This window comes from Cryptococcus neoformans, assembly GCF_000091045.1.
Source record: "Cryptococcus neoformans var. neoformans JEC21 chromosome 8 sequence".
Lineage (NCBI taxonomy): Eukaryota > Fungi > Basidiomycota > Tremellomycetes > Tremellales > Cryptococcaceae > Cryptococcus > Cryptococcus deneoformans.
The window spans coordinates 1,131,162-1,156,434 of record NC_006693.1 but is presented as its reverse complement, the minus strand read 5'-3'; the positions used below and the strand labels follow the sequence as shown (position 1 = coordinate 1,156,434).

General features: G+C 48.3%; 9 protein-coding genes across 10 annotated transcripts in view; 3 read left to right on the top strand and 6 right to left on the bottom strand.

Moving 5' to 3' along the window:
* The first annotated feature begins 2,451 nt into the window (after positions 1 to 2,451).
* On the top strand, positions 2,452 to 4,655 carry CNH00110 (hypothetical protein). Its single transcript, XM_572205.1, has 6 exons — positions 2,452 to 2,689; positions 2,745 to 2,828; positions 2,878 to 3,089; positions 3,165 to 4,025; positions 4,086 to 4,324; positions 4,382 to 4,655. The coding sequence occupies exons 1-6, from the start codon at positions 2,525 to 2,527 to the stop codon at positions 4,432 to 4,434; spliced, it is 1,614 nt and encodes a 537-aa protein (XP_572205.1). The 5' UTR covers positions 2,452 to 2,524; the 3' UTR covers positions 4,435 to 4,655.
* Positions 4,561 to 6,229, bottom strand: CNH00120 (conserved hypothetical protein). Its single transcript, XM_572206.2, has 6 exons — positions 6,084 to 6,229; positions 5,963 to 6,027; positions 5,703 to 5,883; positions 5,436 to 5,614; positions 5,201 to 5,350; positions 4,561 to 5,097 (listed from the first exon to the last, which is right to left on the bottom strand). The coding sequence occupies exons 1-6, from the start codon at positions 6,140 to 6,142 to the stop codon at positions 5,057 to 5,059; spliced, it is 675 nt and encodes a 224-aa protein (XP_572206.1). The 5' UTR covers positions 6,143 to 6,229; the 3' UTR covers positions 4,561 to 5,056.
* Positions 6,230 to 6,428: 199 nt separating this feature from the next.
* CNH00130 (hypothetical protein) lies at positions 6,429 to 8,084 on the top strand. The gene is made up of 4 exons (XM_572207.1): positions 6,429 to 6,736; positions 6,808 to 7,185; positions 7,258 to 7,449; positions 7,555 to 8,084. The coding sequence occupies exons 1-4, from the start codon at positions 6,461 to 6,463 to the stop codon at positions 7,717 to 7,719; spliced, it is 1,011 nt and encodes a 336-aa protein (XP_572207.1). The 5' UTR covers positions 6,429 to 6,460; the 3' UTR covers positions 7,720 to 8,084.
* A 446-nt stretch (positions 8,085 to 8,530) lies between these two features.
* Positions 8,531 to 10,435, bottom strand: CNH00140 (Rho small monomeric GTPase, putative). Its single transcript, XM_572208.1, has 4 exons — positions 10,332 to 10,435; positions 10,199 to 10,269; positions 9,746 to 10,140; positions 8,531 to 9,538 (listed from the first exon to the last, which is right to left on the bottom strand). The coding sequence occupies exons 1-4, from the start codon at positions 10,376 to 10,378 to the stop codon at positions 9,470 to 9,472; spliced, it is 582 nt and encodes a 193-aa protein (XP_572208.1). The 5' UTR covers positions 10,379 to 10,435; the 3' UTR covers positions 8,531 to 9,469.
* A 339-nt stretch (positions 10,436 to 10,774) lies between these two features.
* On the bottom strand, positions 10,775 to 16,553 carry CNH00150 (hypothetical protein). 2 transcript variants are annotated; one of them, XM_024657617.1, is made up of 7 exons: positions 16,208 to 16,553; positions 15,617 to 15,843; positions 14,989 to 15,468; positions 11,891 to 14,939; positions 11,582 to 11,835; positions 11,475 to 11,534; positions 10,775 to 11,426 (listed from the first exon to the last, which is right to left on the bottom strand). In XM_024657617.1, the coding sequence occupies exons 3-7, from the start codon at positions 15,355 to 15,357 to the stop codon at positions 10,968 to 10,970; spliced, it is 4,191 nt and encodes a 1,396-aa protein (XP_024513299.1). In that variant the 5' UTR covers positions 15,358 to 15,468; positions 15,617 to 15,843; positions 16,208 to 16,553; the 3' UTR covers positions 10,775 to 10,967. The 2 variants fall into 2 exon arrangements, with proteins under 2 accessions (XP_024513299.1, XP_024514631.1); XM_024658718.1 differs by lacking the exon at positions 16,208 to 16,553 and having other exon boundaries at positions 15,617 to 16,025.
* A 1,896-nt stretch (positions 16,554 to 18,449) lies between these two features.
* CNH00160 (conserved hypothetical protein) lies at positions 18,450 to 20,291 on the bottom strand. The gene is made up of 4 exons (XM_572211.1): positions 20,124 to 20,291; positions 19,525 to 20,061; positions 19,142 to 19,437; positions 18,450 to 18,949 (listed from the first exon to the last, which is right to left on the bottom strand). The coding sequence occupies exons 1-4, from the start codon at positions 20,264 to 20,266 to the stop codon at positions 18,768 to 18,770; spliced, it is 1,158 nt and encodes a 385-aa protein (XP_572211.1). The 5' UTR covers positions 20,267 to 20,291; the 3' UTR covers positions 18,450 to 18,767.
* A 363-nt stretch (positions 20,292 to 20,654) lies between these two features.
* Positions 20,655 to 21,994, bottom strand: CNH00170 (phosphomannomutase, putative). Its single transcript, XM_572212.2, has 4 exons — positions 21,525 to 21,994; positions 21,246 to 21,454; positions 21,113 to 21,186; positions 20,655 to 21,044 (listed from the first exon to the last, which is right to left on the bottom strand). The coding sequence occupies exons 1-4, from the start codon at positions 21,932 to 21,934 to the stop codon at positions 20,922 to 20,924; spliced, it is 816 nt and encodes a 271-aa protein (XP_572212.1). The 5' UTR covers positions 21,935 to 21,994; the 3' UTR covers positions 20,655 to 20,921.
* Positions 21,995 to 22,215: 221 nt separating this feature from the next.
* Positions 22,216 to 24,740, top strand: CNH00180 (SD08430p, putative). The gene is made up of 7 exons (XM_572213.2): positions 22,216 to 22,574; positions 22,624 to 22,627; positions 22,679 to 22,934; positions 23,005 to 23,086; positions 23,138 to 23,470; positions 23,559 to 24,365; positions 24,477 to 24,740. The coding sequence occupies exons 1-7, from the start codon at positions 22,274 to 22,276 to the stop codon at positions 24,515 to 24,517; spliced, it is 1,824 nt and encodes a 607-aa protein (XP_572213.2). The 5' UTR covers positions 22,216 to 22,273; the 3' UTR covers positions 24,518 to 24,740.
* CNH00200 (expressed protein) overlaps positions 24,597 to 25,273 on the bottom strand; it is a 4,929-nt gene continuing 4,252 nt past the window's right edge. The window contains exons 15-17 of the mRNA XM_024657618.1: positions 25,266 to 25,273; positions 25,087 to 25,193; positions 24,597 to 25,006 (exon numbers count right to left, since the gene is read on the bottom strand). The exon at positions 25,266 to 25,273 is cut by the window's right edge and continues 60 nt beyond it. Of these exons, the coding sequence (XP_024513417.1) occupies positions 24,681 to 25,006; positions 25,087 to 25,193; positions 25,266 to 25,273 (441 nt within the window). The 3' untranslated portion in view covers positions 24,597 to 24,680. The remainder of the gene's footprint in view (positions 25,007 to 25,086; positions 25,194 to 25,265) is intronic.

The following is a 25,273-nucleotide window of genomic DNA, read 5'->3' as shown; positions in this document are numbered from 1 at the left end:
TTCCCACCCACCCTCGTTCCTCCCTATCCTCCTTAAAACCCATGAAGACAAAAGCTACTCGAGACGAAAGTTAGTCGTGCTGCTCTCCCCATTTGTTGGCTCTGCCCAATTATGGTGGTGGTCAACCCCTGTCGAAGATAATCATAATGGTCTGGTCAAGACCTACTACTATCAATTACAATCAATCTTCCTGGTACAAATCTCGATACAGACACTCATACATCGCAATTTATGTATTAGTTTTGATCCCTTCTCTTCTATTATTCCCGTTCAACAAAGAAAAGGTCATCTAAGTCTTGTAGAAACAGTCCAGATTCGGACATGAGTAACAGCACCCATGTAAGAGAGGTTTGCTCGATCTCTCTAAGGGTCGATCTTCTGGCACCCAAATCAGATTTCGCAATCGTTCTTTCTCTTCCATACCTTGGCCAGCCATATTCTTTAACTACTTACCCGTGATAATACACCCTTTTGATTTACAGACGAGCAATATTCTTCACCAGCAAAGCTCTGTAGTATGGGGAACATGCATGCTTGAGATTTCAGATTCGGAAAAAAAAAAGAAAAAAAAACCAAGATTACATGCGTTGCCAATACTCGAATCTGCTGGAAAAGTGAGCCGAAGGCAGCAAAAGAATCCAGAAAGATCCAAAAAACGACCGAAAAAAAAGACATCTCATCTCGCCGTCCAATTAACCTGTATCATTTCGCATCTCTTTCTAGAAGATCATCTATAGCATGATAGGATACAACGGATCTCGTTAGTCTATTATCGCCAACTACCATGTACTTATATGCCATATGTTTGAAAGATGTTTACACGTTAATATGGCTCAAAAACAGATCGTTTACATTTTACACTCTTCAAGATCTTTCCTTCGCTTTGAGCAGTACCGACTTTTTGCCACTCGCATAACTGTAACTGGAATTTGAAGATTGAAACCTGAATACCGTCTTTAGCCAGAGATGACGAAGATTATTGGGGGCGACCGTTCTTTCGGTCAAAAAGATGCACGCACGCAAGTCAGGTAAATAAGAAGATGCCACGCAAGCCAGGTAAAAATGTGCACGCCAAGCCAGGTACATAAAAACGAATGCCAAGTCAGACAAATAGCCCGTGAATTGCCGCGTGTCATACTCTTACTATACGACAGTCTTGGAGCATTTAATGAGAAAATAGAGTGCATACATGCATACAGTGTATTAATGGTTATTAAAGTAATGAAGAAAGCCAAGCAGACGCCTGTTTGAAGTTCGTGGAACGGACGACGGACGGACGGACCTTGAGCCGCGAGAAGAAGAAAAAACATCTGGGCTGTCGCTAGGAACGAGTCGCGAGAAGGTATGAACGTTGAACGATCATGGCTACTTTTTCAAAGGCCTGCTATAGCCCTGATATGCCCTTCCTGTCTGGACATTATTACTCGTTATTCTTATTCTTAATTAATTAAAAGACTTGCCGTTGACCCGGCGTTTGGTGCTTGGTGCACGAGTGTCTGTTTGTAAAGGGACTCGATGCAAAGAAACCTGCTACACTTTTGGGAATGGGGGGGGGAAAGAAAGATGGGTCCGAAAGAAAGTGGACACCCCCTGTCCAACTAGCTAATCTCACCTATGACCCATTACTTAGCTGCCTAATCTCTGTTCAATCTTTATGCACCTCAAGCTTAATTTTCATTTTACGCTAGGATGCTAGTGCAAGACCTACAATTTATCATTTCTCCTACATCCCACCTACCCACCCATGACATCCGCTTTGGTTTATCTTTGGTATCCTGACCGGATCGGACCGTGCGAGACTATCCATCTCCAGATGTAGTGCGAATACAATTCTTCTGATTGAGATAATCATTGTTGGTTACCAAAAAAGACCGCGGATGTAGACGGACGTGAGATCAGTGGAGGAAGGACCTGGACATCGATCTATAATGTGTGAGAAGAAGCTGAGGTGGATAACCCCAGCAGCGGTTACTGATAAGATGAACAGCACGTGCCTTTGTAAGTGTTTAACCGTCATCGCTTAGACATTTCCCTAACAGCAAATGTTACCTCCCATGATCAGATCCATCGCTAGCTAATAAAATACAGAGTTCAAGCCGCGAGATACCGTTAGGGTCCTGGCTTTCTGATCATGCTTTGTCGACTCTTTCGAGTTTTGGCGCTTACTTCGGGACCGGAGGGTGTTCTGCGAGCCCCACAGTTGCCCCGCCTTATTCAGGAAAAATCCCGTGGGGTTCCGCCCACTAAAGTTCAGGCACCAGGTCCCTCTTTCAGTGGATCTCCACCGGGGCACCGGCGGGGTTCAGGGGCGGCGAGCACTAGAGATGGCGGGTCTTGGCAGATCAACAACAAACCGTCGATAGCCTGCCGTCTATTCTTTCCTTCCTTCGCGTATATAATGCCTCACGTCGCGTCTGTTCCCATCTTGTCTTCCCAAGCTAATCAAGTAATCCCGAGTTATCTACCGCTAAGTCTATTAAGCCCTCAAAACTATCCACCCTTTAGATCACCAACAAACGCCACCATGTCCGCCTTGATGGACGAAAAATACAGTATCGAGCATACCGAAAATGGGGAGGTCTTAAACAAAGATGATGGCCACCACCATCTGACCCAGCAGGAGATGAAGCATGGTGACAATGCCCTCAAGTACATTGGAGAAGAGCGAATTGAGGTTACGGTTGAAGATGTGAGTTACTGTTTGTCTCCAGCAATTGTTTTCAGGCGACTGACACCTCTTGTAGGATAAACGAATCAGGAAATTGACAGACAAGTACATCCTGTCACTACTCACATGGGTCTACTTTTTGCAGATCCTTGACAAGACTGTATGTCAGCGTTACATACAATCAATGAATTACTCTAACCAAAACGTAGATCCTCGGTTATGCCAACACATTCGGAATGTCCACTGATACCCACCTTGTCAACAACCAATACTCTCTCCTGGGCTCCGTCAACGCCATTGTACAACTAGCTTGGCAACCGTTTTCCTCTTATCTTATCGTTAAGGTCCCCGCTCGTTACCTCATGCCTGCAATGGTCTTTGGCTGGGGCGCTGCTCAAGCTTGCATGGCCGCCGCTCACAAGTAAGTCTTTCCCATCCCTTTCCACTGTGGTGACATACCACTCCTTTGGCCACGTGCTGATAAAGCCTTTTGTAGCTTTGGAGGTTTAATGGTTTCTCGAGCCCTCCTTGGTCTCTTCGAAGCTGGTTGCCTTCCTCTCTTCTCTCTTCTCACTTCCCAATGGTACCGTCGATCGGAACAGCCCGTTCGTGTCGCCGTATGGTACTCCACCAACGGTCTCGCCACCGTTGTCGCCGCTCTCCTCTCTTTTGGTCTTAGTCACGTCTCCTCCCCCCACATCAAGGTCTGGCAGCTCATCTTCATCATCTGCGGTGGTATTACTTGCCTGACCGCTCCTGTCATCTACTTCTTCATTGACGCCGACGTTCCCTCTGCCCGATTCCTTTCTGAAGAAGACAAGGCGAAAGGTATTGAGCGACTGAGGGCTAACCAGACCGGTACCGGTACCAACGAATTTAAACTCTCCCACGTATGGGAACTCTTTTACGACGTCAAGTCTTACCTCTTCTTGGCCCTCGCATTGCTCTTGAATGTGGGCGCATCAGTTACTACAATCTTTGGTCCGACTCTCATCAAGGGCTTTGGATTCAACAGCCGAATCACCTCACTGCTCAACATGCCATTCGGTTTCCTGCAGTTCCTCGCTATTCTTGCAGGCTGTTTCGCCGCTTACAAATTCAAGATCAAGTCTGCCGTTCTCGCCTCATTTGTCATCCCCGTCATCGTCGGTCTTGTCTTGCTTTACGTCGAGAATTCTGCTGCTGTGCTCAAGCAAGCTCCTGCTCTTGTCGGTTACTACCTCCTCGCCTTCCTCTATGGCGCCAACCCCATCATCGTGTCATGGATCGTCGCCAACACTGGTGGACAGACCAAGAAAGCGTTGCTCATGAGTGTCTACAACGCCGGTTCTGCTGCTGGTAACATCATCGGCCCTTTGTAAGTCCCTCTTCCGCCTACTCTTATCCCAACTTCGCTGACCCGTCCTTCTTCACGTAGGCTCTTCCAAGACAAAGACAAGCCCCACTACCTTCCCGGTATCAAAGCCACCCTCGGTATCTTCTGCGCTCTCATCGCCTGTATTGGCTTCACAGCCGCCTTCCTCTTCTTCCTTAACAAGCAGAGACAGCGACAGCGTGTGGCCGTGGGCAAGCCTCAGTTTATCAAGGATACTTCGATGAGCACCAAGTATGAGGCTTATGGTGGTGATGATGTCGAAGGCAGACTCGGTCAGAATGGTGAGTTTTCCCTCTTTCTCCCTCCCTTGAACAGATTGTTGACGAGTCATATCTTAGCTTTACTCGATTTGACCGACTTCAAGAACGACGAGTTTGTTTATGTCTACTAGTGCATCAAAACGCCCGGACCCAGTTTTCGTCTTTGTCTCCTGCTTGTTGTTTTTTTTTTTTTCTCACTTCGCATTTCGACCCTTTTCGGGCCTCGATTCATAGGATTGCTAGTCCAAAAGGACAGTTGTATTACTTCATATTAGGGACTTAGTTGACAAATAAAGTTGGAAATTATATCTCACATACCATCTATGTAAATAGTCATCAATCAATGCAACTATTTTATAACGAATCAACAATAGTGGTTGGTCATATTTTTCAAGTCAAAAGACGTGATTGTAAACTTGGCCAATCGTTTTCACACTGTGCGCTGTGTTACTCAAAAGGAAGAATTGCGGGGTTGATCGTAACAGCACAGTCATCTTCTTTCATAGTCCGTAACCAAAACGCAATAGGCCACCCAGAAAAACAATCTTTGATGAACAAACCATCGGGCACATGTGGATAGAAAAACTCGATTCCGAACAGCATGTCTGGTCCATAAAGACAAGCAGGCAGTATCATGTTGCATCTCCCCTCTTCTTTTTCTCTTCTGTTAACGCGTTGTTTGCACATGCGACGGAACATTCACACATCCTTTCTCTCCCGTTCATCTCAGTAGTCTAACGAGGTGACGCCGTCTTAAAGTTGCTTAATGACTTTATCAGCAGCAGAGATGGTGACTACATGATACAATGCAAAATCAGCTTCCGACCCTTCGATTCTCAATCCAAATTTTCATTAAGGACAGGGTACGAAGAAAAAAAAGAAAGAGATGATACGTACTATCACCAGGACTATCCTCCACACCGACATACTCTACCACCCCATCATTAACGACCAACACGCCGCGCTTGAGCCGCGGTCCACCAAACACGGGTTGGGCATCGAAGGTGAGGCCAAGGGCCGAGGCGAGGGCAGCAGTGTCGTCGGCGGCTAACAGCATTGGAAAAAGATTAAAAAAATCATATCAGTACCTCCTCGTTTAAGGAAACAATCCCGTTCGGAGAGATTGACTTACCAAACTTGACTCCCTCCCCCTCTTTGGAGCTAAACTCCCCAATCATCTTGTCTTTCCAAGCGTTCACCACAAAGATATCATTCACTGCTACGACGTAGACATTGTTGATCCCTTTGGCTTTGAAATCGGAGAAAGAGGTAATGTAAGGCGGGACTTGGTTTGAGCAGACGCCCGAGAATCTGCATCGTCACATAAAGCTCAGCTTTCGCACCTTTTAAACACTCAAACATTCGGATACTCGAATGATCGGAATGGACTTGGACTTACGCTCCAGGAACTAAAACGACCACATTTTTCCCCTTTTCCTTGCCCAAGTTCACTTTCCCCTCAGGGCCATCAATCTTGATCTCTACGTCCGGCATCTTATCCCCCTTTTTGATAGGCGCGGCGGAAGCGAGGTTGGCAAAGGCCGAATGGGCTGTTTTGGCTGTGTCTTGGAGGATGGATGCTGGTCAAAGATCCGAGCGTCCAAATGTCAGTGAGGAATTCTGCTTCTTCCCGTCACACAATGGGCCAGAAATACGTACATTGCCTGTAGCCTTTAGGAGAGGCCTGTGGGACGGCGACTCTCCTGAGAGTCATGATTGATCGTCTAAATGGAATAGAAATGAGCGTGGTAGTTCCGGGTCCGCCACACAGCCGACTCACGTGGCTACGGCCCTTGCTGGGATAGCCCTGGCTGTGGTGGTTGCGATTCTGAGTGACATGGTTGTCGTTTTCAAGGGTTGTATAGGTGTACAGTAAGCCGTTGTGATATGTTGATCTAACAGCGTAGAATGTGAGATCCGATGAAGTCATAATTATTAAGTGACTTCGCAGCCACGCGGTCTTCTGGGTTTTGATGTAATTAAGCTTCAGCAATGCAAACACGTGGTTCCCACATGGCTCTATCCAGTATGCAAGGAAAAGTGTCGATGTCACTAGTTTCCCGGGATCATTTTCTCGCTGCTGGATAAATAAATCTCGACATTCTCAATCCGTCTCCAACTTTCTCCGTCAAGTCGTCATAGGACAACTCTCAGAATATGACCTACCTAACCGCGCACCTCCCATTCCCATCCGGTTCCTCCCTCCCTCCCCCTGCATCCCACTTGGTCATCTCAGATACTCTCAACTCTCCCGCCCAATTTGCGCTTTATCACCTGGTCAATGCTGCTCTTCTCAAGCAAAAATCTCAACCTCCGTCTCTAACTCAGGCGAGACAGATCAATGGTCGTGGAACAGAATATGTGACTAAAGTTGTGTGGGTTGACTTTAGAAGTGAAGGAAGGTCAAGCTGGGAAGTCATCCTCAAGAAACTCGTACGTCCCTTCCCCTCCTCTTCTATCAACCTCACCGAAAACTAACGAGCTCGTCATTTTAAAACGTACAGGGCACCCCACTCCCATCACCCACCTCTCCTGCATTCATTCACATTACTCCTTCTTCCTTACCCGCCTGCATTTCGTCTTCTTCCACTAACGCCAACTCGCCGAGAATATTCCCTTCGCTCTCCCTCGGAACCGGAGACGCAACCTCGGACAGAGATGGGCGCCCAACTCTAAAACACGTATACGATACTCTCCTCCCACACCTTCAAACGCAAGCACAACTACGATCACAACCTCCATCAAACCCCGAACAAGGGGAAGGAGGATCAGAATTAGAATGTCTACTCATCCTAGACGGCTTGAGCGACCTCTTGTCCATAGGTGTCCCACTTCGAGAAATTCATCGATTCGTCAGAGCTGTGTACGCTCAGATCAGGATCGTAAGTTCCGGTTCCGCATGTTGTCATCTTTCCCTAGAGCTAACTAAACCCCAACTTTTCTCCTTGCTACAGTCCAAGGCAGCCCTCGTATCAACCCTCCACACCGATTCTCTCTCATTTTTAACTCAACCATCCCTATCTCTTCCCCTATCCGAATCAGAGACAGAGACCAACCTGCTCGAGCGCCTATTAAAAATCGGACACGGTGTTTGGTGGAGAGTTGAAAATCTCCAATCAGGGAGGAGTGGAGATGTCATGGGCGAAGTAAGTCCCCCACTTTCCCAGATCGCAAAAGTCTCAAATTCCTCGAGTCTTCCAGTTCTCATTCTCATCTGTTCTGACTTTCCTTCTTTCTTTCTCCCCACGTAGATCTCTTCCCACCCATTCGGCACCCATCACTCCCACCCTAACTCCAACTTCCGCGCCGAAACAGAAAAAGACACGTATATACCCCGTTCAAAACCGTTACAATACCGTCTTGAACCTTCCACTGTCCGGGTATTTGCTAAAGGTACCGGAAGAGGGTTCCTCTAAATCACTTGCCTTTTTTAATCTATCCCACCCTCTCATCCTTTCTATCCTCCTACTCTTTTACATTTTCAACTTTATTAAGCCTTCCATGGTTTGTTCTGCCAATCCCCCTTCTTTTGATATTTACCCTGGAAAGCTGGCGTTTAGGTGCCCTGAAGAGATAGGAAATAAAGAGACAAAGGAGAGTGTGGAAACGAGAGAGGAATCAAGAAGGGAGTGTTAGAAACAGCCACAGTTATCATATATAAAGAAACGCAATTAAGTCGAGATTGAGGCAACGGCAGGAGGGTGACACTCGTTTGTCGTGCCATCTGGGACAGAAAAGGATGGAATGGTATCCGGGAAAGACGAGGAAATTTAGATACCTCCTTGTTGTATGAATTACTTTATATTTAATGTAAAATGCCAAGGAAATTCTACTATTTAAAGTCAGCACTTTTACATTGATATTCATCCATTTTCAACCATTTTGACTCATTTCGACGTTCCTCCACTCACCCCGAAACTCCTGGAAGAAGGTTCACATTGATACACTATCCGAAAGTAAGAGCAAGCACGCAGGGTAGGCATAGAAACAGAAAGTCGTCCGTGGAAGAAAGAAAAAGAAAAACTTTGATCTTTTGTCGCTTTATTCTGCTTTGTTGCTAAAATGGAAGAATGATCGTGGCAGGTATATTTGTCTCATTCTTTGATTCACATAGCACAACGTCCCATGAATGCCTGATACCCTCACACCCGATGGATAATATCTGAAGGCGAAGCAAAGGACGAAGGCAACAGGATAAGAACCACTCTAAATGCAGAAGATGGAAACGCAGTGAAAAAAACCAAAACATCAAGCATCAATTCACAGGGGGTTTATATAAAGATCTGTATATAAATCTCGGGGTATACGTATATGAATGGAAGAGGAATAAAAGCAGATAAACTAGGAGGAAAAAAGTAAAGACGGAAAGGGAGAATCTGTGTAAGATAGGTATAACGGCCCCTTGCAACTCTTCGCCCCGTCTTCCTTCTCTCATGTCCACTTCCTCTCCTACCTCCCTCTCTCAATAATCAAAGAAAACACCATCTCCATCCCTCCCCCCTCATCCCCATTTCATTTCGCTGCACATCAGTCGACCAACCCAATTTCTCTCTTATTCTCAGACAATCCGAAATCATTTTCAACTTTCTCCAGACCCGCCAAGCTTCAACCTCGGCAAGTTCTACCCGTTTCGAACACAAACCCCATTCTATGTCATTGCCAACAGTTTCCATTCCACTGACAATCCCTCATGTTCCACAGTTAATTTTGGTTGATTCGTTGATTTCTCATCGGTTTGATTCGGTGGTTTACGTGGTGGTAGAGTCTGAAAAAATGGAGGAATGTTGTATTGATCGGTTCATCGAGGGTTAGGGAGTGAATATGCTCGAAAGGCAGAGTGAAAGAGATGGAGTAATTTGAATAAGCGATAGATTAAGTCGAAATATGGGATGGGATACAGAGTGGAAATCAGTTTCGGATGTTTGAGTTTATCGAGTAGGGGAAGTTTAGAACACGATAATGTGACATGAATTTGAGAACAGCGAGGGGCGAGGCAAAGTAAACTTCAAATTCTGAAAAATATTGCAAGCTGATATTTGACAAGGGATGAGGAATGTTGGGTATCTTGGATCAAGAAGGAAGTGATGGCAGAAATGAAAAGCGAATGATAGACGAAGAATGAGATAGAGATAATGGCGAAAGGGAAGCCAAAAAGAAGGGGTGTCTTTAAAGAATGAGACACTTTTTAGACTTTTTCTTGGTCGCCATAGGGGGTTCTAATGCCGCCACGATGGCCTACGAGATAAAAACATCAGCCGCTGATCCTTTTCCATGTGTGTTATGGGCAGCCGAAATTCAAAGAAGCAAACGAAGCTGATGCGCGGAATGGAGCACCTTCTAGATGGGCACCGGGAGATATAACTCCCTTTCCATTGGCATCACTCTCTGGTTCCTCTCCGCTTACAACCAGCGGGCCTTCCTTCAGCCCAATTCAAAACTCACCTCGTCAAAAACGTTCTTCAATCCTCTCTGAGTCAACGCCGAACATTCCACATACTTCACGGCTCCCAACTCTCTCGCCAACCTTTCTCCCATGTCCTGTGTAATCGGCTTCATCCTCTGCCTTCCCAACTTCTCCGTCTGAGCAGGGTCGTCCCTCAAATCCACCTGGGTACCGACAATAAGTGCGGGAACGCCGGGGCAATGGTGGGCGATTTCGGGGAACCATTTTTCGCGGACGTTTTCGAAAGACGCGGGAGATGTTACAGAGAAGCAAACGAGGAAGACATCAGTTTGGGGGTATGAGAGAGGACGGAGACGGTCATAATCTTCTTGACCGGCAGTATCAAAGAGACCAAGAGTGTATGGGTCGTCACCGATAGTTACACTGACGGCGTCTTCAGGCACATACAAGTCAGCGGACGATTACTAATACGTCGAAAGAGAAAGACATACAGTTGTCAAAGACGGTAGGAACATACTCGGATGGGAACTTATTGGTAGTGTACGAGATGAGCAAGCAGGTCCTATGGATCGTGTGAGTTGCAGTGTACCGGCGAGAGGCTCATGCGGAATGACGAGGACTTACTTTCCAACGGCACCGTCTCCGACTACGACACACTTGATTGTCTGCATGGTTGGCTAGGAGGGTTGTGGCTGTGTCCTCTGGGAGCGTTGGAGGGGAAAAGAAAGGGCTGAAGAGGAAAAGGGTGGATGTATGATTCAAAACGAACATGGGTAGATGTTGTGGCGGTGGTGAGGAATGGTGTATGTTATTTATTTATTTTTATTAACCTCATGTTTACTTGATTGGGAAATTCATTAGGACCATTACAACCGTGTTTTCAACCAACTCTAAATGAGCTGATGATTATGTAATGTGATTCCTGTGAACTGTGGCTAAAAACAGGGCCGAGACTTTTGCAAGGATGTGGCGGTTTTCGGTCGAGCTAGTGATTCTTCGTCTTGGGGGGCTTTTTCTGTGTCAGTCCCTTTTCCCTTGGCTATACGGACCATAAAAAAACGTAAATTGTTCATTCATTCTTCAAGGAGAATAGCTATATATATGTACTACACCTTTACATTGGCGGTGTGGGAGACTGGAAACAGATACCTCCCCTACGAGTAACAACCAAGTTTTTATATTCCGACGTCCGCGAGCATAATCTCCCTTCACCCTCGCCCTGATGAAAAACACGTCGAAAGCCAACTGCAACTATACCCCTCACCCGCTCGCAGGTTTCACTGGCAGACCTCCAAAACTAGCCCTCGTTGCTCTCTTCTGCGCTGCTGTCACTGTCGTGTGGGTCGGTTTCGGCACCCCTGCTCCTGGTCCTGCTCCTACGGCCACTCCTGTCTTTGCCCCTTCCCCAACCTCAGCGCTAGCTGGCGCAGGAGCTAAAGCCACGCTTCCCATTGCAACCCCTGACTTTTTTGTCAACGGACTCGAAATCGTCGCTCGCCGTCTCTTTGACTGCGGGCACCCATCAGGTGGTGTTGCAGGTGCTGTTCTCACTAACGGTCCCTTAAGCCCGTTTATAGGTGCAGATAGGCCGGAGGGAGCAGAGCGGATATGGTTAGCCGCCGGAGCTGACGCCGTGGTCGAAAGAGATGGTAGATTGGGAGTGGATTTAGAATTGGTAGACATGGTGGATGTGGGCGGTGTTTGTCGACGTGGGACAAACTGGATGGCTATCAGCTTCTGTCATCTAGCAAGTACAGGCATACTCACCGGTAAACCAAACGATTCAGAAGGCGGATGATCAGGCTTGATTTGAGCGAGAGTTGCAAACTACCGGCTATCAGTTCTTGAGTCCCCCAAGGTAGAGAAAGACATACAAGCTGGAACAAATCCTCTCTCAATACACTCGCCAACAAACTTCCTCCGGCCAGCTTTGCCCTCCTCGCAAATTCTCTTGCCTCACTTAAATGCACCCATATTCCACTGACGCCATTGCTATACTCCATACCTGATGTTGACGACTGTACAATGTGTCTCGCGGCAAGACGGGCTTGCGAAATGGGATGGTCGAGATATTCAGAGTGCTTAGACGGAGATACACCAAGCGCATGGAGAAGGGCGTTCGCATTGACTAAGGTGATTTCGTAAGAACAATCTAATCTCAAAAGAACCATAATGCCACTTACCAAAATCGGTATCCAGCCTTCGCAACAAAACTTGCTTCCCTGATCCATTCCTTCCCTCAAACAAATGAGCATACACAGGGATATTATCCACAACACATGCATCAACACCAGGACAAAGCGGTTTCGTGATCGTTGCAATTTTGCCTCCCGAACGGCTGCTCCCACTACCACTTGAGGCGGTGCTCGGGGTAGAGCTACGTGACGGCGTGGCAGAGCTAGGAATGGGCTTAGTATTCTTCGCGATGGGCTTCGGCACGTGTACGGGTTGTCCGGAAGCGGTAGAAGCAGTAACAAGAGTACTAGAAGCCTGCGCGCTATCAGACAAGGTCGTTGGCAGAGCCACTATAGCTATTCCCTTCTCATTCGGCGCTGAAGCTGAAATAACCGGAACCGGAGTCGGTTGAAGGGCAAGTACACTAGAAGATGGAGCTGAACCCGAGATGGGGCTTGATGTGGCTGGACGCTGTAAAGCCGGCGCAAGCGCCGAAGCGGTCGAGGTTGAAGGTGTCGCTGGAGTCGTTGCCGATGTAGAGTAAGGCGCTGTCGTAGACGCAGAGCTCGTACCCATAATGTCATCCACCTCTTGTTGAGTCAATGCCGCGTCCAACATGCCCACCCCTAAACCCATACCTAAATCACGTTTCCCACTAATTCCCTGCCCAAACACACTCTGTAAAGGCGGAGAAACCAGCGCTTTCGGGTCAACAGACATCATATGTTGACCTTCTCCCGGAGTTGCCAGACTCGAGTTTGAGACGCTATGCAGCACCATTGGACTCAACGCCCCCGGTGTCGGTAACTGAAGAGAATCCGTCGAGCTCGAACCCCATGGTGTAGCGCTACTGGGTGCTTCCCAAGGACTAGGAGTGATGTCGGTATCGGATAACTCGGCTCGGACAGTTTGACGATAAGCTTCAAGCATGACACGGTGTCGCTCGGCTTTCTCCTTGCAGGCTTTACGGTGCTCTTCCTCACGTGCGTCAGCTTCAACCCGCGCTTTTTCCAGATCTTCGGTACCGATCGCATCGTCAACCTCATTCTCATCTTCCCCGCCTGCTGCTGTCGCCAACCCGGAACCTGAGTCGCTCACCGGAGTGAGACGCTCGAAACATGATTTTGACTTTCGTCTGCGTGTGGCAGTTGATGTGGCCGTATGTGAACGCGTCGCCCGCTTGCCAGACGAACATACACCAATTCCTCCCCAGCAACCCAATTTCTGTCCATCAGACTTGTCCTTCCCCCCTTTTCTCGGTCTTCCTCTATGTGGTGTCCGCTCTGTCTTGACTGTCGGTAACCACCCATCAAGTTCCTCCACGCTAACACTCTCCGGACCCAAAATCTTCTCGTCCGCCACGCTCTCCATCCCAATATCATCGTAATCTGGCCCGTCACTTGGTCCATAGGAAGGTGTCGAACTCGCACGAGAGGATTGCATCGGCTCATCTTCGATAGAAGAAGGAGTGGGGAAGTCTTCGGGTTCGGCCTTGACTCGAATTGTAGCAGCAGCTTCTTGCGCCCAAAGAGCGGTATGAAGACGACGGTCGTGTTCAGGTGAAGCAATCTCGTCGATGGTGGAATTTAGATCGACATCTGAAAAGGTATCCTCCGCCTTAACAGGCAATTCTCCAGTTTCGTCCAGCCATGGCTCATCATCCACATCCATATTCTCGTCCGGATCGAACGAACCTCGCAATTTAGAAAAGTGCTGAGTAGGGCTGAAATCGACCGGGGGAGCTTGGTGAAAAGCTTTGAACGGTCGGACGTTGGGAGAGGGAATAGGGCTCGAATTAACCACCCAATCATTAAGAGGAAGACCACCGGCGTCGATAGCTTTCAGTTTGTTACGAAAACTGTTTCGAGCGGTAGCAGATGTCGCGATAGATCCCGGTTCACTGATACTAGGCGAATCTGTCCCTGTCGGACGCGATTCACTTTGAATTAGCTCAAACCCTTTTCCCAACCCAATATCTTCCTCTGGCTCCTCCAAAGGAAACAAAACTCTCAAAGCATCCGTCGCTTCCTTGACCTTGGCTTCATCTTCCAACGACCAAGCTGCTTTGGTTTCATCCTCCACACTGTCTCGTATAATGACATCAGACGCCACACCCCATTCCAGGTCAACAACTTCGTCTTCCTCACTTGAGCTCGAGTAGTCAAGATGGCGTTGATTGTGGTCATATCGAGCTGTCCAAGTGGTGTTATCCAGCGAATGTGAAGGAAAAGGGGACGTATGAGGAGGGGCGAAAGTATTGATAGCAGGAGAAGGGAAGAAGAGATCGACAAAGGGAGGTTGTTGCGATAAGCGAGATGAACCAAAAACTCGCGGTGACCCATTCATGACAAGTGGTGGCGGTGGACCTTTTCGCATTGGGCGAGAGGATTGGAGTCGGGATGAGCTGTCAATTTCTATATCGGAATCGCTAGTGTCGCTATCTGACGATGAATCGTATCGCCTTGGCGCAGTCCCCTCATGCTTGGATACAGGTTCCACCTTGACTTCACTTATGATACTATCTTTGCTCACGCTCACGCTCCGTGACCTTGACTTCTCACTCTGAGACTCTTCCTCACCATTTCCTCCGGCAAGGACCAATCTGATCTTCACAGGAGCTAAAGCCTTGTCCTTGCTCTTCTCCCTGACCGCTTGCTTCTTCTCATCCACTCGTTTATTCTCTTTTTGTTTCTTGGGCGCCGGTTTCCGCGGGGGCATTTTGGGAATCTCCAGACCCTCAAACGGGCTCTTCCACTTGGCCTTGCCAGAACCCGCACCAGATCCGCTCAAAAGGAACCAAACAGCTCCTCTCGGTCTAGTAGAGCCATTGAAAGCATCGGGATGTAGAGCAACCTCTAGAACAGATTCGACAACGGAGCCGGCAAGCTGGTACTTGGCCAAAAGACAGTGCCGCTTGGCCTTTTCACAACGTTTGATATATGATCGAATAGCGTTGTTGATGGGCGTGGTGGGCTCGATGGCAGCAGATGGTGGTCGTAGCCAGCCTTGCTGGAAGCAAGTCAAAGCAATCTCTTCGACTGACAAAGCACGGTTGTCCTACAACCCTATCAGCTCGGGCAGTGCATGATTACATGAAAACACCCACATAAAAAGCAATTGCTGATAAAATACCCATCAAAACTTCATCTGCTTCATCCTCTTCTGCTATTCCACAGTTTGCCCTTCCTCCAAACTGCGCCGGAAATGGACATGGTGTTCTTTCCACCGAACTTCCCGTACTTCTTAATCCATGCGTCTTCGCTTCCACAGCCGGCGCTCTCCTTGCTGATACATTTCTAGCTCCCGTCCCGTCTGAGGCAGGTGTCGAGGGACCTGGTGTTAAAGCCGATGTCGATGTTGAAGTGACGGAGGTAGATGCTGATTGACGATGGGTTCGTGCAGATGTGCGTAATGACGTTGAAGGACCTGCGCTGGGCGTAGTTGGTCCGGGTGCTGGTCGGATGGGTCGAGCCATACCGCGTTTAGGGGATGTGTGCTTTGCGCAAAGCTTGGGAAGATGAGACTGTTTCTCTTTTCCCTAGCTTCGCGAGACTGAATGTAATTGCTACAGTTGCGCCTATGATGACTGGAAGATAGGTAAAATTGTGTAAAGAGGGTCGAGCGTTGATGATGGATGCGTAGAAGTTGGAAGAGGGGCAAAGGCGTAAACAAGAATCAGAAATTTGACCGAGATACACCGGTGGCAATGAAAGCAGAGCGGGATGATTACTCACTGCGAGAAGCGGTACAACGAGTATTCTCAAGAACGTTGAAATTCTATAGTGAACGAAATACCCAAAGTGGCAAAAAAAGAACGGGATGTCGAGGTGAAGAGATGTGTCAAGCTGTGTCGAAAGGAATGATGAGTGGAGGTAATCGATCTACGTTGTCCTCCCTTTGTGTCGATGCGTAATCGTTTTGTTTGTGCCGCAAATCCTTGACCGATATCGGTTATCACTTGCTGAATATGCAGCCGACTGCCGTAAGCTTTTTGAGACGAAACAAAGAGTGTGAGATGAAGAATAAAGGAAAGAATATGTGAAGAAAGAAAAAGTTGTGAAAGAAAGACAAGAGAAAGAAAGTTGAAAGTTGACGTGGGTAGAAAGTGTAAAGTCAGGGACCGTTACGCCTGCTCCAACCCGACAAAACGCACAGACGACTAAACATTCGTCAAGCTCCGTACTTCCGTACCCGTTTATACAGCTATACATGGAGCAACACTCGGTCATCTTCGTCATCTGCAGCTGGCCATGCATACAGTGACACTCTTACCAACCGCAAACATCACACAAACAATGGTCCAAAAAATACGGAAGAAGACTCACGCAGTGCCGATCCCTGTGGTCCCTTTTTCGCTTCTTTCCCGGCACCACACGTCTCGCTGCTCCCTTGTTGTATCTGTTTTTTCTCTCCCAAAGAAATCTCCAAGATTGCACGACTTGGCCACTTCTTTCTTTAACTTCTGCTTTCCAGTGCACTCGACTCTTCTGATCTTTTTGGACGTCCTGCCGATGTGTCGCCAATATAGTTGCGTCGATAGGCGGGAGCTGATTTCGTAGGTCACTGAGGTGAACCAAATGAAGTCACCAATGCCGGAAGATGCGGTAATGGGAAATGATATTGACAGTCAAGGACAACGATAAACAAATACACGAAGTTTAAAGATGTTCTTTTTCCCAGCAGGCGATATGGATGTTGATGATGATGATGTTGGACTTTTTTTGCATGCACAAGAACTTCACCGCACCATAGAAATTCAAACTAGCTAGAAAGAGCTCTCTCGGCCAAAGCCCCACCAAAAATGTAATAAAGTGTGATCTCACTGTTCATCAGTGTTTCTTCCCTTTTTCCCGCCACCCGTCATTTTTACCAACCACCGATTTCACAGCCTAAAAAGCACGCTGAAGCCTGAAGCCCCAAGCCTGAATGAAAGCTCGGCCCAGACCTTTTTTGCGATACCCGTGTTTTAGCTCGTCTTTTGTTTGACAGAACCCAAAAGGGCGGGAAACGGGGAGCCGTCATTTTATGAGCGGAGGGTAAAACGCGACATCACCCGATGCTTCCAAGATGACGTTTTTGCGTTGCAATGATTTTCCGGCATATTAAAATCTCTGGTGGACACCTTTAAGCCGCGCTCATCGCCGAAATCCTCCGCTGGCAAAATAATACTCACCACTCACCAGCTGACACCTGGCTGCTGCCAGGAATAAATAAATCTACCAGAGAAGATCAGAAGAGGAACAAGATTTAGTTCGTTGGACACTTAATTTTCCCCTTATTCAGGCCATCTACATATATAAATATAACCACCATTGGCAGTTCCATTGTGCCTCACAGCTATGGATTCCCACCGTTCAATAAGCGATAAACCCCATCATGCCTGCCAGGGTTTTCCTACTGCGTCCTATCTCTTTGTCATGTCGACTTCAGGATCTTCCGTGTCATCGCCTCTTCAGCATTAGTACTAGCTCCGAGCGAAACCTGAAGCTGTTTCGTTTTGTCCACCCGTCACTCGCCAACACCGGTTAAGCAGAGGGTCATAAGACCACTAATCAATCTCTTCAATAACTCAAGCAACCTCATCCTTACCAATAAACCACTCGAGCCATGGGTAGCAGACAATCTTTTCCATTTCCCCCTTTCCGAACAGATCAAGCTCATCATTCTTCACTCGGCAACGTCGCCAAGTTGTTGGAGTATCTTGGCCTTTCCTGACACTCGCATGCTAAACCCTCAATCCTACATGGTCTCTACGCTAAGGGTTCATGGAGCACGGAGAGACGAAAGGAAAGAAGATATTACATATCCGTTAACATGCTATCATTCAAGGATACATGCAAACTAATATCTTTCGATAATCTCTCGGGCGATAGATGCTCTTCAGCAAAAATAGGAGGAAGTACGAGGTGTACGCCAGTTAGTTTCGCCTTGATTGGGTGTGTTGGGCTCTTTGCTTTGTAAATAATCAGGAGCAACTTCGCCCAAGAGGTAGGGAAGAAACGTCTTCATGTGATGCGACGTGCACTTTGCACAGATTTGACACTATGCTATGTGCACTGGCCATAATCTCGACTGTGCCATGCATCTTCTTCAAATTAACAATCTCATCCCATAGATTACCATCACGGTTGACAGCGATATCCGAAGAAACTCCAACGCTAATCCAACCACCTCGTTCTCCTTCTGTACGTAAGGATTTGCCGATCAGCGACCATATTTCTCAATTTTTATTCAGTCGTTTCTAAGGGGAGAAGAGAGCTCATCAAATTGAAAGACGCAGCAACTCCTTTTTTATGCTGGTCTGAAGACTTTATCACCCTCCTATTTCAGCTCGTCGATTTTTCCCTCTACCCTTCTCCTCGTCCTTTCCGCTTGTTCATCCCATTTTATAAGTGTCTCTTCAGATATCGCTTAAGCCCAAACTGCAGCTTCGATCTCTCGAGAGGGTCTCCTTGTTGTAGCTTTAAAACACCATATTGACCAGTGGACACAGAGAGAAATGGAGGTAAGAATAAGAGAAGTGAGAAGATAACTGCCACAATATATTTCCAGCTGTCCTTCTTTTTTAATATATAAAATATGCCACTGATATAGTTATTAGGATGCATTTTGGACCGACCGTTTCCTGTGTCGTGCCTACTCTCATAAGTGATGATTTCAATCACCGAGGAGGAAGGAAGGCATATAAGGAGTATTCGCAATGGGCAATAGAAGATGACTGGGAAAGGAGAAAATGAGCTCGCTCGATAACCAAAGGGTCTAAACTCCGCGTGAACCTCCGGCCTCATATTCATCCTTTGCACCTCGCAGATAATCCTTCTATTTTCCCCAAATACCTTATACACACACCCTCCATTCGACCCCCTCAAAACTTTCGCCGGCCCCTCATGGACCTCCCATTGCCTCCTCATACTCCCTCTCTGTCAACTCATACCCCCATTGCCAAAGACACTGCCTCAACACCCTCCCTACATCTTCGTCCCCCACCGCAACTTGCCCGCCTGCTTTTTGGATTTTCTTGAGGAGGGCGCGTTTGAATCTGCCCGTGGGGCCTGCGACATTGAGCCCTATTTGATGTCAGGAGAAAGGAGAAGGAACGGGATGGAGAAAGGAGGGGATAGACGGGAGGGTTAGCTCATCCAGAATAGACGAAAACGTGGGGCGGGACAACGGGGGAAGGGTAGATGAGGGGTGAATAAGAGGAATGGAGAAGGTAGGGAGATTCCAACAAAAAGGCGAAAAGAAAAAACAAAACGCACATCGTCTAACCTGCCGCTCATCATCCTCACACCTCCTCCCATCCCAAAACCTCACATACCACTCTGCCCATCCTCTTGGATCACCCGGCCATATCCAACCCGCCTTTTCCCATTCTTCAAGACTCTGGCCTGCTAGGACCTGGAAGCGGTTGACAGAAGGTTTGGGAATACGAGAGGTCAGGAGGTTGGGGGCGATCGTGTTGATATCGGAGCCAGGAAAAGGAGGGGGGAAGGGGAGGGAAGCGAGGGCGGCGTCGGATGAGAGCGGGGTCCGCAAGAGGCCGGAGTATGTATCCCTGTACATTATTTTACCCCGACGAAAAGTCAGTCCATAGTCCCCATCAACACGCCGTCAACGCCGAAACAAAACTGTATGAACGCACCTGAAAAAACTGCCTCCAAACGCTCCTCCACCAAACATCTCCTCCGGCGTCACATTCGGTGTGAAAACCCCTCGCCACCTTCCTTCGAAAACTAACCTCCCACCATCCCCCTTGAGGGGTCTAGGCTGTTTCTCATTCTCAATCTGTCCGGAAGAGTATTCTGGTCCGGGTGGGAGGGTTGGACGAGTGGCTTTTGGGAGGGGGTCCATATATCTGTTAATTGAGTTTGAGGGCTTGCGGGAAGAGGAGAGCGGGTTTTGATCATCATCGTCACCTGTACCCTTACCATCCTTATCCTTCCCTGCACGTTCCGCTACCCTTCGACTCTTCCTCACAGGTTCCACCCTCCTCAACTCTTTCTCCCGCTCTTTCGCGACTTTTCTCTTTTTCGCATCCTCCCTCGACATCCGAGTCTTCTCTGCTAATTGCCCAGCCGAGCCCTCCATCTGTGGCTGCTGTTGCTGCTGCTGCGGATAAAGGTGATGCGGCTTCTTCGGAACATCGAGTCCAAGGGAAGATAAAAGTGCATCTCGGTGTCTATAGCAATACCAACTTGTTAGCACTTTCCGTTACCACTTCCACCATAGTCCGACTCTTACTTGATATTCTCCAACCGTTCCCTTTCGTACTCTCCATCCGAAAGCTCATTCAACTCCGACTCTGGTGTCGTCCTGCCATTGTCATTGTCGTTGTCGTTGTCGATGTTGTTCTCATTGTCGCTAAAAGCTATGGTATAGTGCATTTATGCTTATACGTTTATGTTGTCGGTTCCGCTTCTTTCGTCGGGGTTTTGCATCTTATACATTTGACCCTGATGCTCTTTTTGCGATTTCAACGTCTCGATCTCCATCGTGTGGATCGGGATAAACAAAAGATAAAAAAGTACCCCACGACCCACGACGGAATCTTCGACTGCTGATTGAGGCGCGACGTAAGACGCGTATGACGTTTAAAAAAAAAGACTCCATTCGAAAGAAAAAAATAAAAAATGAAGGCATTCGAGATCGGATATCGCCGCCATCGATCGCTCGCCGCAAGAAGCAACAGAAAATCTCCTCGAACAGCCCAACTGTAGCTCAAAAACACTACCGACACAAAAATGCCCAAAGCGAGGAATAGAGGCCTACAAGGTATGTACGAGACTGTTGTTGCATGTAACAAGATTGTAATGATGCGAAATAAATCATCATAACAGATATTTTCCGGTTTTCCATTCTCTATTTAAGAAAAAACTGAAAGATGAGAACAAAATGTGACGCGCGAGATGAGAGATCCCATTGCCTTTTCCCAGCCAAGCCAAGCCAAAAATCCAAAACAAACGAACCACACCTTAGCCGAACTGCCACCGCTCTGCGCTACCTCTCATCCACATGCCAAAAGCAAACGTTTCACGCCTTTCAAGGAGCAGTCGTCAAAAACAACTCGTCGAGGAGCTGCATAGTATGCTCGGGGCTGGTGACGGTGTGACCGATAGTTCGGGGGTCGGAAAAGATCTCATAATCATTACCGCCCTTGTAGGTCTGTTCATACACGATATGTTAGTATAAAGGTGTGGGAATTACATGGCTGGGGTTAGGAGGTGACTCGCCTTGTCGCCGAAAAAGTGAATCTCTTCAAAGCCTTCACCCTCGATATGCCTAAGCGAATATGTCTTGTCCCAGCCTAAATCGAAAACGTTTAGCAATCACAAAGCCTTCCTTTAAATACAAAAGCAACCCTACCCTTGGGGAAAATGTCAAAACTAATCTGACCGCCAATCGCAAAAGTCAATCCAAGATGCAAAAACTCTCGCTCGAGCTTGGCGACCATGTCTCCCCGAATACCATGCTCCTTGTCATACTTTTCAAAATCGATTCGCTCCTGGATGGATGCGTTTCTGCCGATAGGGGAGACGTTGATCATACCGTTTCGAAATTCGACAAACGTGCCTCTGTGCCCGTGCCTCATTAGCATCTATCGTGGGAACAGACATGTATAGAACGACAGGAAAAAAGACTCACCGCTTGATGGGAATGTCCACTTCGGAGAGATACCTCAAAATCCAATTGACAAGCTTCTTATACTCCTCCTCTCCTACATGCTTGATAAAACTCGCCGACTCGAGCTGCTGGCCCAACTTGTACGCGATCAACCCATTCTCTGCAAACCCATAGTCAAAATTGCTCAGCCCTTGGTCCCCGCCGACCTGCTCCAGGATCTTGGTGAGGTCGGAGCCACCCACAAAGGCGATGGCGCAGCTCTCACGGAGTTTGCGGAGGGTAGCAAACATCTCGGGGGTCGCGCTCTGACGGGCGAGAGAAAGGGTGCCATCGACGTCAAACATGCAGATGGTCTTGGGGAGCCTTCGCTGGGCGAAGGGGGTGACGCCGGGGGGAAAGATGGTGGCAGAGGCGGGCTGAGGGGCGGACATATTTTGTGGGGGTGGTTGTGAGTTATGGGTAAAAGGGGAAGCGATGGAAAAGCAAACGGCGTTGGGTCGGAAGGGTGGATTTAGGTTCTGGCTGGACTGCGCGCTAGTAGTTCGGGAGCAGATCTCGCACGTGGTCGCGATCGTCGTCGTCGCGCTGGAACAGTGATGTGGCATTGGGGCGGACAGCGCCGCCTCCACGTCGCGTCGCGTTTACAGCATACGTGTCACTGGCGGTGGTTTTATGTAATCACTCACAGTAGACTTTTGTTGACCGCCGATCACTCGCTGCCCCTGCCATTGCCTTGAAGCTCGCCGCCTCGCCGCCTCCAGTAGCCGCAGATGACAGTGAGAGACCCCAGCAAACGCGCACACACCGCAACCACCACCGCACGGGATAGCATGATACATCGCGAGAACAATACCGTCCGTCCACGAAACGTAGAGGATATCACCGAGCTTGAAGAGAAGGGCCTGCTACGCAGAGTCGATGACGATAGTCCAGGACCGTCTCCAGCCAGGCGGCGCGGGAAAGGCAAGGAAAAGGAGACGAGGCTGGAGAAAGCCCCCGTGGAAGAAGAATACAGTACCGGACTGACTACACGTCGTGACAAAGAAGCGTTTGCGCTGCTCGTCTTGCTATGTAAGCCGAATTCCTTTGTCACGATCAGTACAAACTAACATGGCTATAGACCTGTAAGCTATGCACCCTTGGAATGAAAACCCACAACTGAACCATGCATCCAGTCTCCAGGGTATTCCTCTCGGCCTCACTTTCGGTACCCTCCCGTTCCTCCTCAAATCCCACCTCTCCTACTCCCAGCTCGCAATATTCGCCCTCTCCACGTGGCCATACTCTCTCAAACTCCTCTGGTCTCCTATTGTCGATGCGTGGTTCGTGAAAAAGTGGGGTAGAAGAAAGAGTTGGATCGTGCCTGTACAGGGACTGGTAGGCTTGGGTATGTGGGTTATCGGTGGTAAGATCGAAGAGTGGCTGAACGTTGTGAGTCCTGGTCTTTTTTTCTCAAAAATAAATACAGGGGAGGGCGAGAAAACTGAAAGAGGTGATGCAGGAAACTGTCGACGTCAAGTTTTTAACGGCAGTCTTTGGATCTCTCATCTTGGCGGCTGCTACCCAAGATATCGCTGTTGATGGTAAGCCCTCGCTCCCAATCCACCCATCACCCACTAACCCACCGTCAACAGGCTGGGCTCTCACCCTCCTCTCCCAACCCAACCTCTCGTACGCATCTACTGCCCAAACAATCGGTATCGGCATCGGCAACGCCCTCAGCTTCACCGTCTTCCTCGCTTTCAACAGTATCGACTTCTCCAACAAATACTTTCGCTCCCCTTCCCGACCACTCGATTACCCTCTCGTTTCGTTGGGGGGTTACATGAAGTTTTGGGCTGTGGTGTTTGTGGGTGTGACGGTGGGGTTGGCGGTTTTGAAAAAGGAAGATCCGCCCAGTGAGGATGATCCGGATATGGATGTGAAAAAGGTGTACAAGGTTATGTGGAGTATCGTCCGTCTCAAAAGTACGTCCCCTTCCCATCCATTCATTCTTTCCCTCCCCCCTACCCCGATCACAGACCTGACTTATTTTTTTTTATTTTTTTTGGGCAGACATCCAAACATTCCTGTTTGTCCACCTCATCTGCAAAATCGGCTTCCAAGTCAACGACTCTGTCACTTCCCTCAAACTTCTCGAAAAGGGATTATCAAAAGAAGATCTCGCAGTCGCCGTCTTGCTCGATTTCCCGGCACAGATGGCTGTCGGTTGGTTGGCTGCCAAGTGGTCACGACCTGCCCCGTCTTCGTCTTCATCTTCACATCCGCTTACCGCCGGAAGAGGAGCAGGAGCAGGAGAATCAGGAAACGTACTCAAACCCTGGTTATACGCATTTTGGGCCCGACTTGCCATGGCTGCCATCTCCACGCTCGTCGTCGCTGGCTTCCCATCCAACCGCGCCAGCTCGGTTGGGACCACCTACTTTCTCCTCATCATTGCCACCACCCTCTTCTCAAGCCTCACCAGCACAGTCCAATTCGTCGGTATCTGCGCTTTCCACACTCAAATCGCTGACCCCCTTATCGGAGGCACGTACATGACCCTTCTCAACACCGTCTCCAACTTGGGCGGGACTTGGCCGAAACCGCTGATCTTGAGGTCGGTGGATATGCTTACCGTGGCGACTTGCTCTGTCTCCAGCAGCAGCACCACCACCTCCCTGCGAAGCAAGCTCTCACTCTCATCGTCAGCCTCAGGTCTAGGAGAATGCGTGACGGAGCATGGGAAGAACTTGTGTGCCCAGGCGGGAGGCGAATGCGTAATGCAGAGAGATGGGTATTATATCATGTCGGCGGTTTGTGTTACCCTCGGAGCCGGGTTGTTGGTCGTCTTCATCTTGCCCATGGTCAAGCGTTTGGCCGGTAAGTCCCCCTTTTCTTTCATGGATATTCCTTTTCATTTTCTTTTCTTTTTTTTTTTGTTGGCTGCAGAATGGTGACGGAGCTGACTTGGGAATGGGATTGGGTTTTTAGCACTGCCAATGTCTGCATGGCGAGTCAAGATTCCCAACTAGAAAACGACAAAACTTTGTAAATATCAAATATCATTTTAAGGATATTTTAAACAATATAGAACTCATAAACGTTACTATGGATGAATTATCATATGCATTTCCTATATCATCACACCCTGCTTTTGATTTTCAATCTGTGCTACTTGTACGCCGCATCAACTCTTTACATCTCCACGTCTTCATCCGCCTCCACATCCTCCGCTTCCACCACAACCACCTCTGACTCAGCCTGCGCACCTATTGCCTCATTAATTTCACGTCCCTGCTCCTCCTCCCACTCCCTCTCAATCATCCCCTTCACCTCCTTCACCCTCTCTTCCAACGCATCCTTCTCCACGTACTCCATGAGCACGGCTACTTCATCGTCGTAATCCGCTTTCAACGCCGCAATATCCTCTGAGGACAGGCTAGGGAAACGAGCAGAAAGTTCGGCGGTAGTCGGGGGAATCGATGTGTCGTATGGTGATATAACAGCCGCTTGAGGAAATTCTGAAAAGCCCATGGCCATCGGTCAGCAAGTCCTTTTGGCAAGAGGAAAAGAAGCAGATCAAAATGGAGGTTTTACTCACCGGGCATAGAATGGAGGGCTTTCAAAACCCGATATATCATAGTTGTCTTTAATTTTGTCCTCTGAGCCTGCTCGCTTCGGCCAACCGTATTGGAAATCTCCGCCCAGCTAGGAAGAAAAAAAAAATCATCAACATCAACTTTTGCCGTTTATATCAAGAAAAGATTTAAAAATGCTTACTCGTCGCG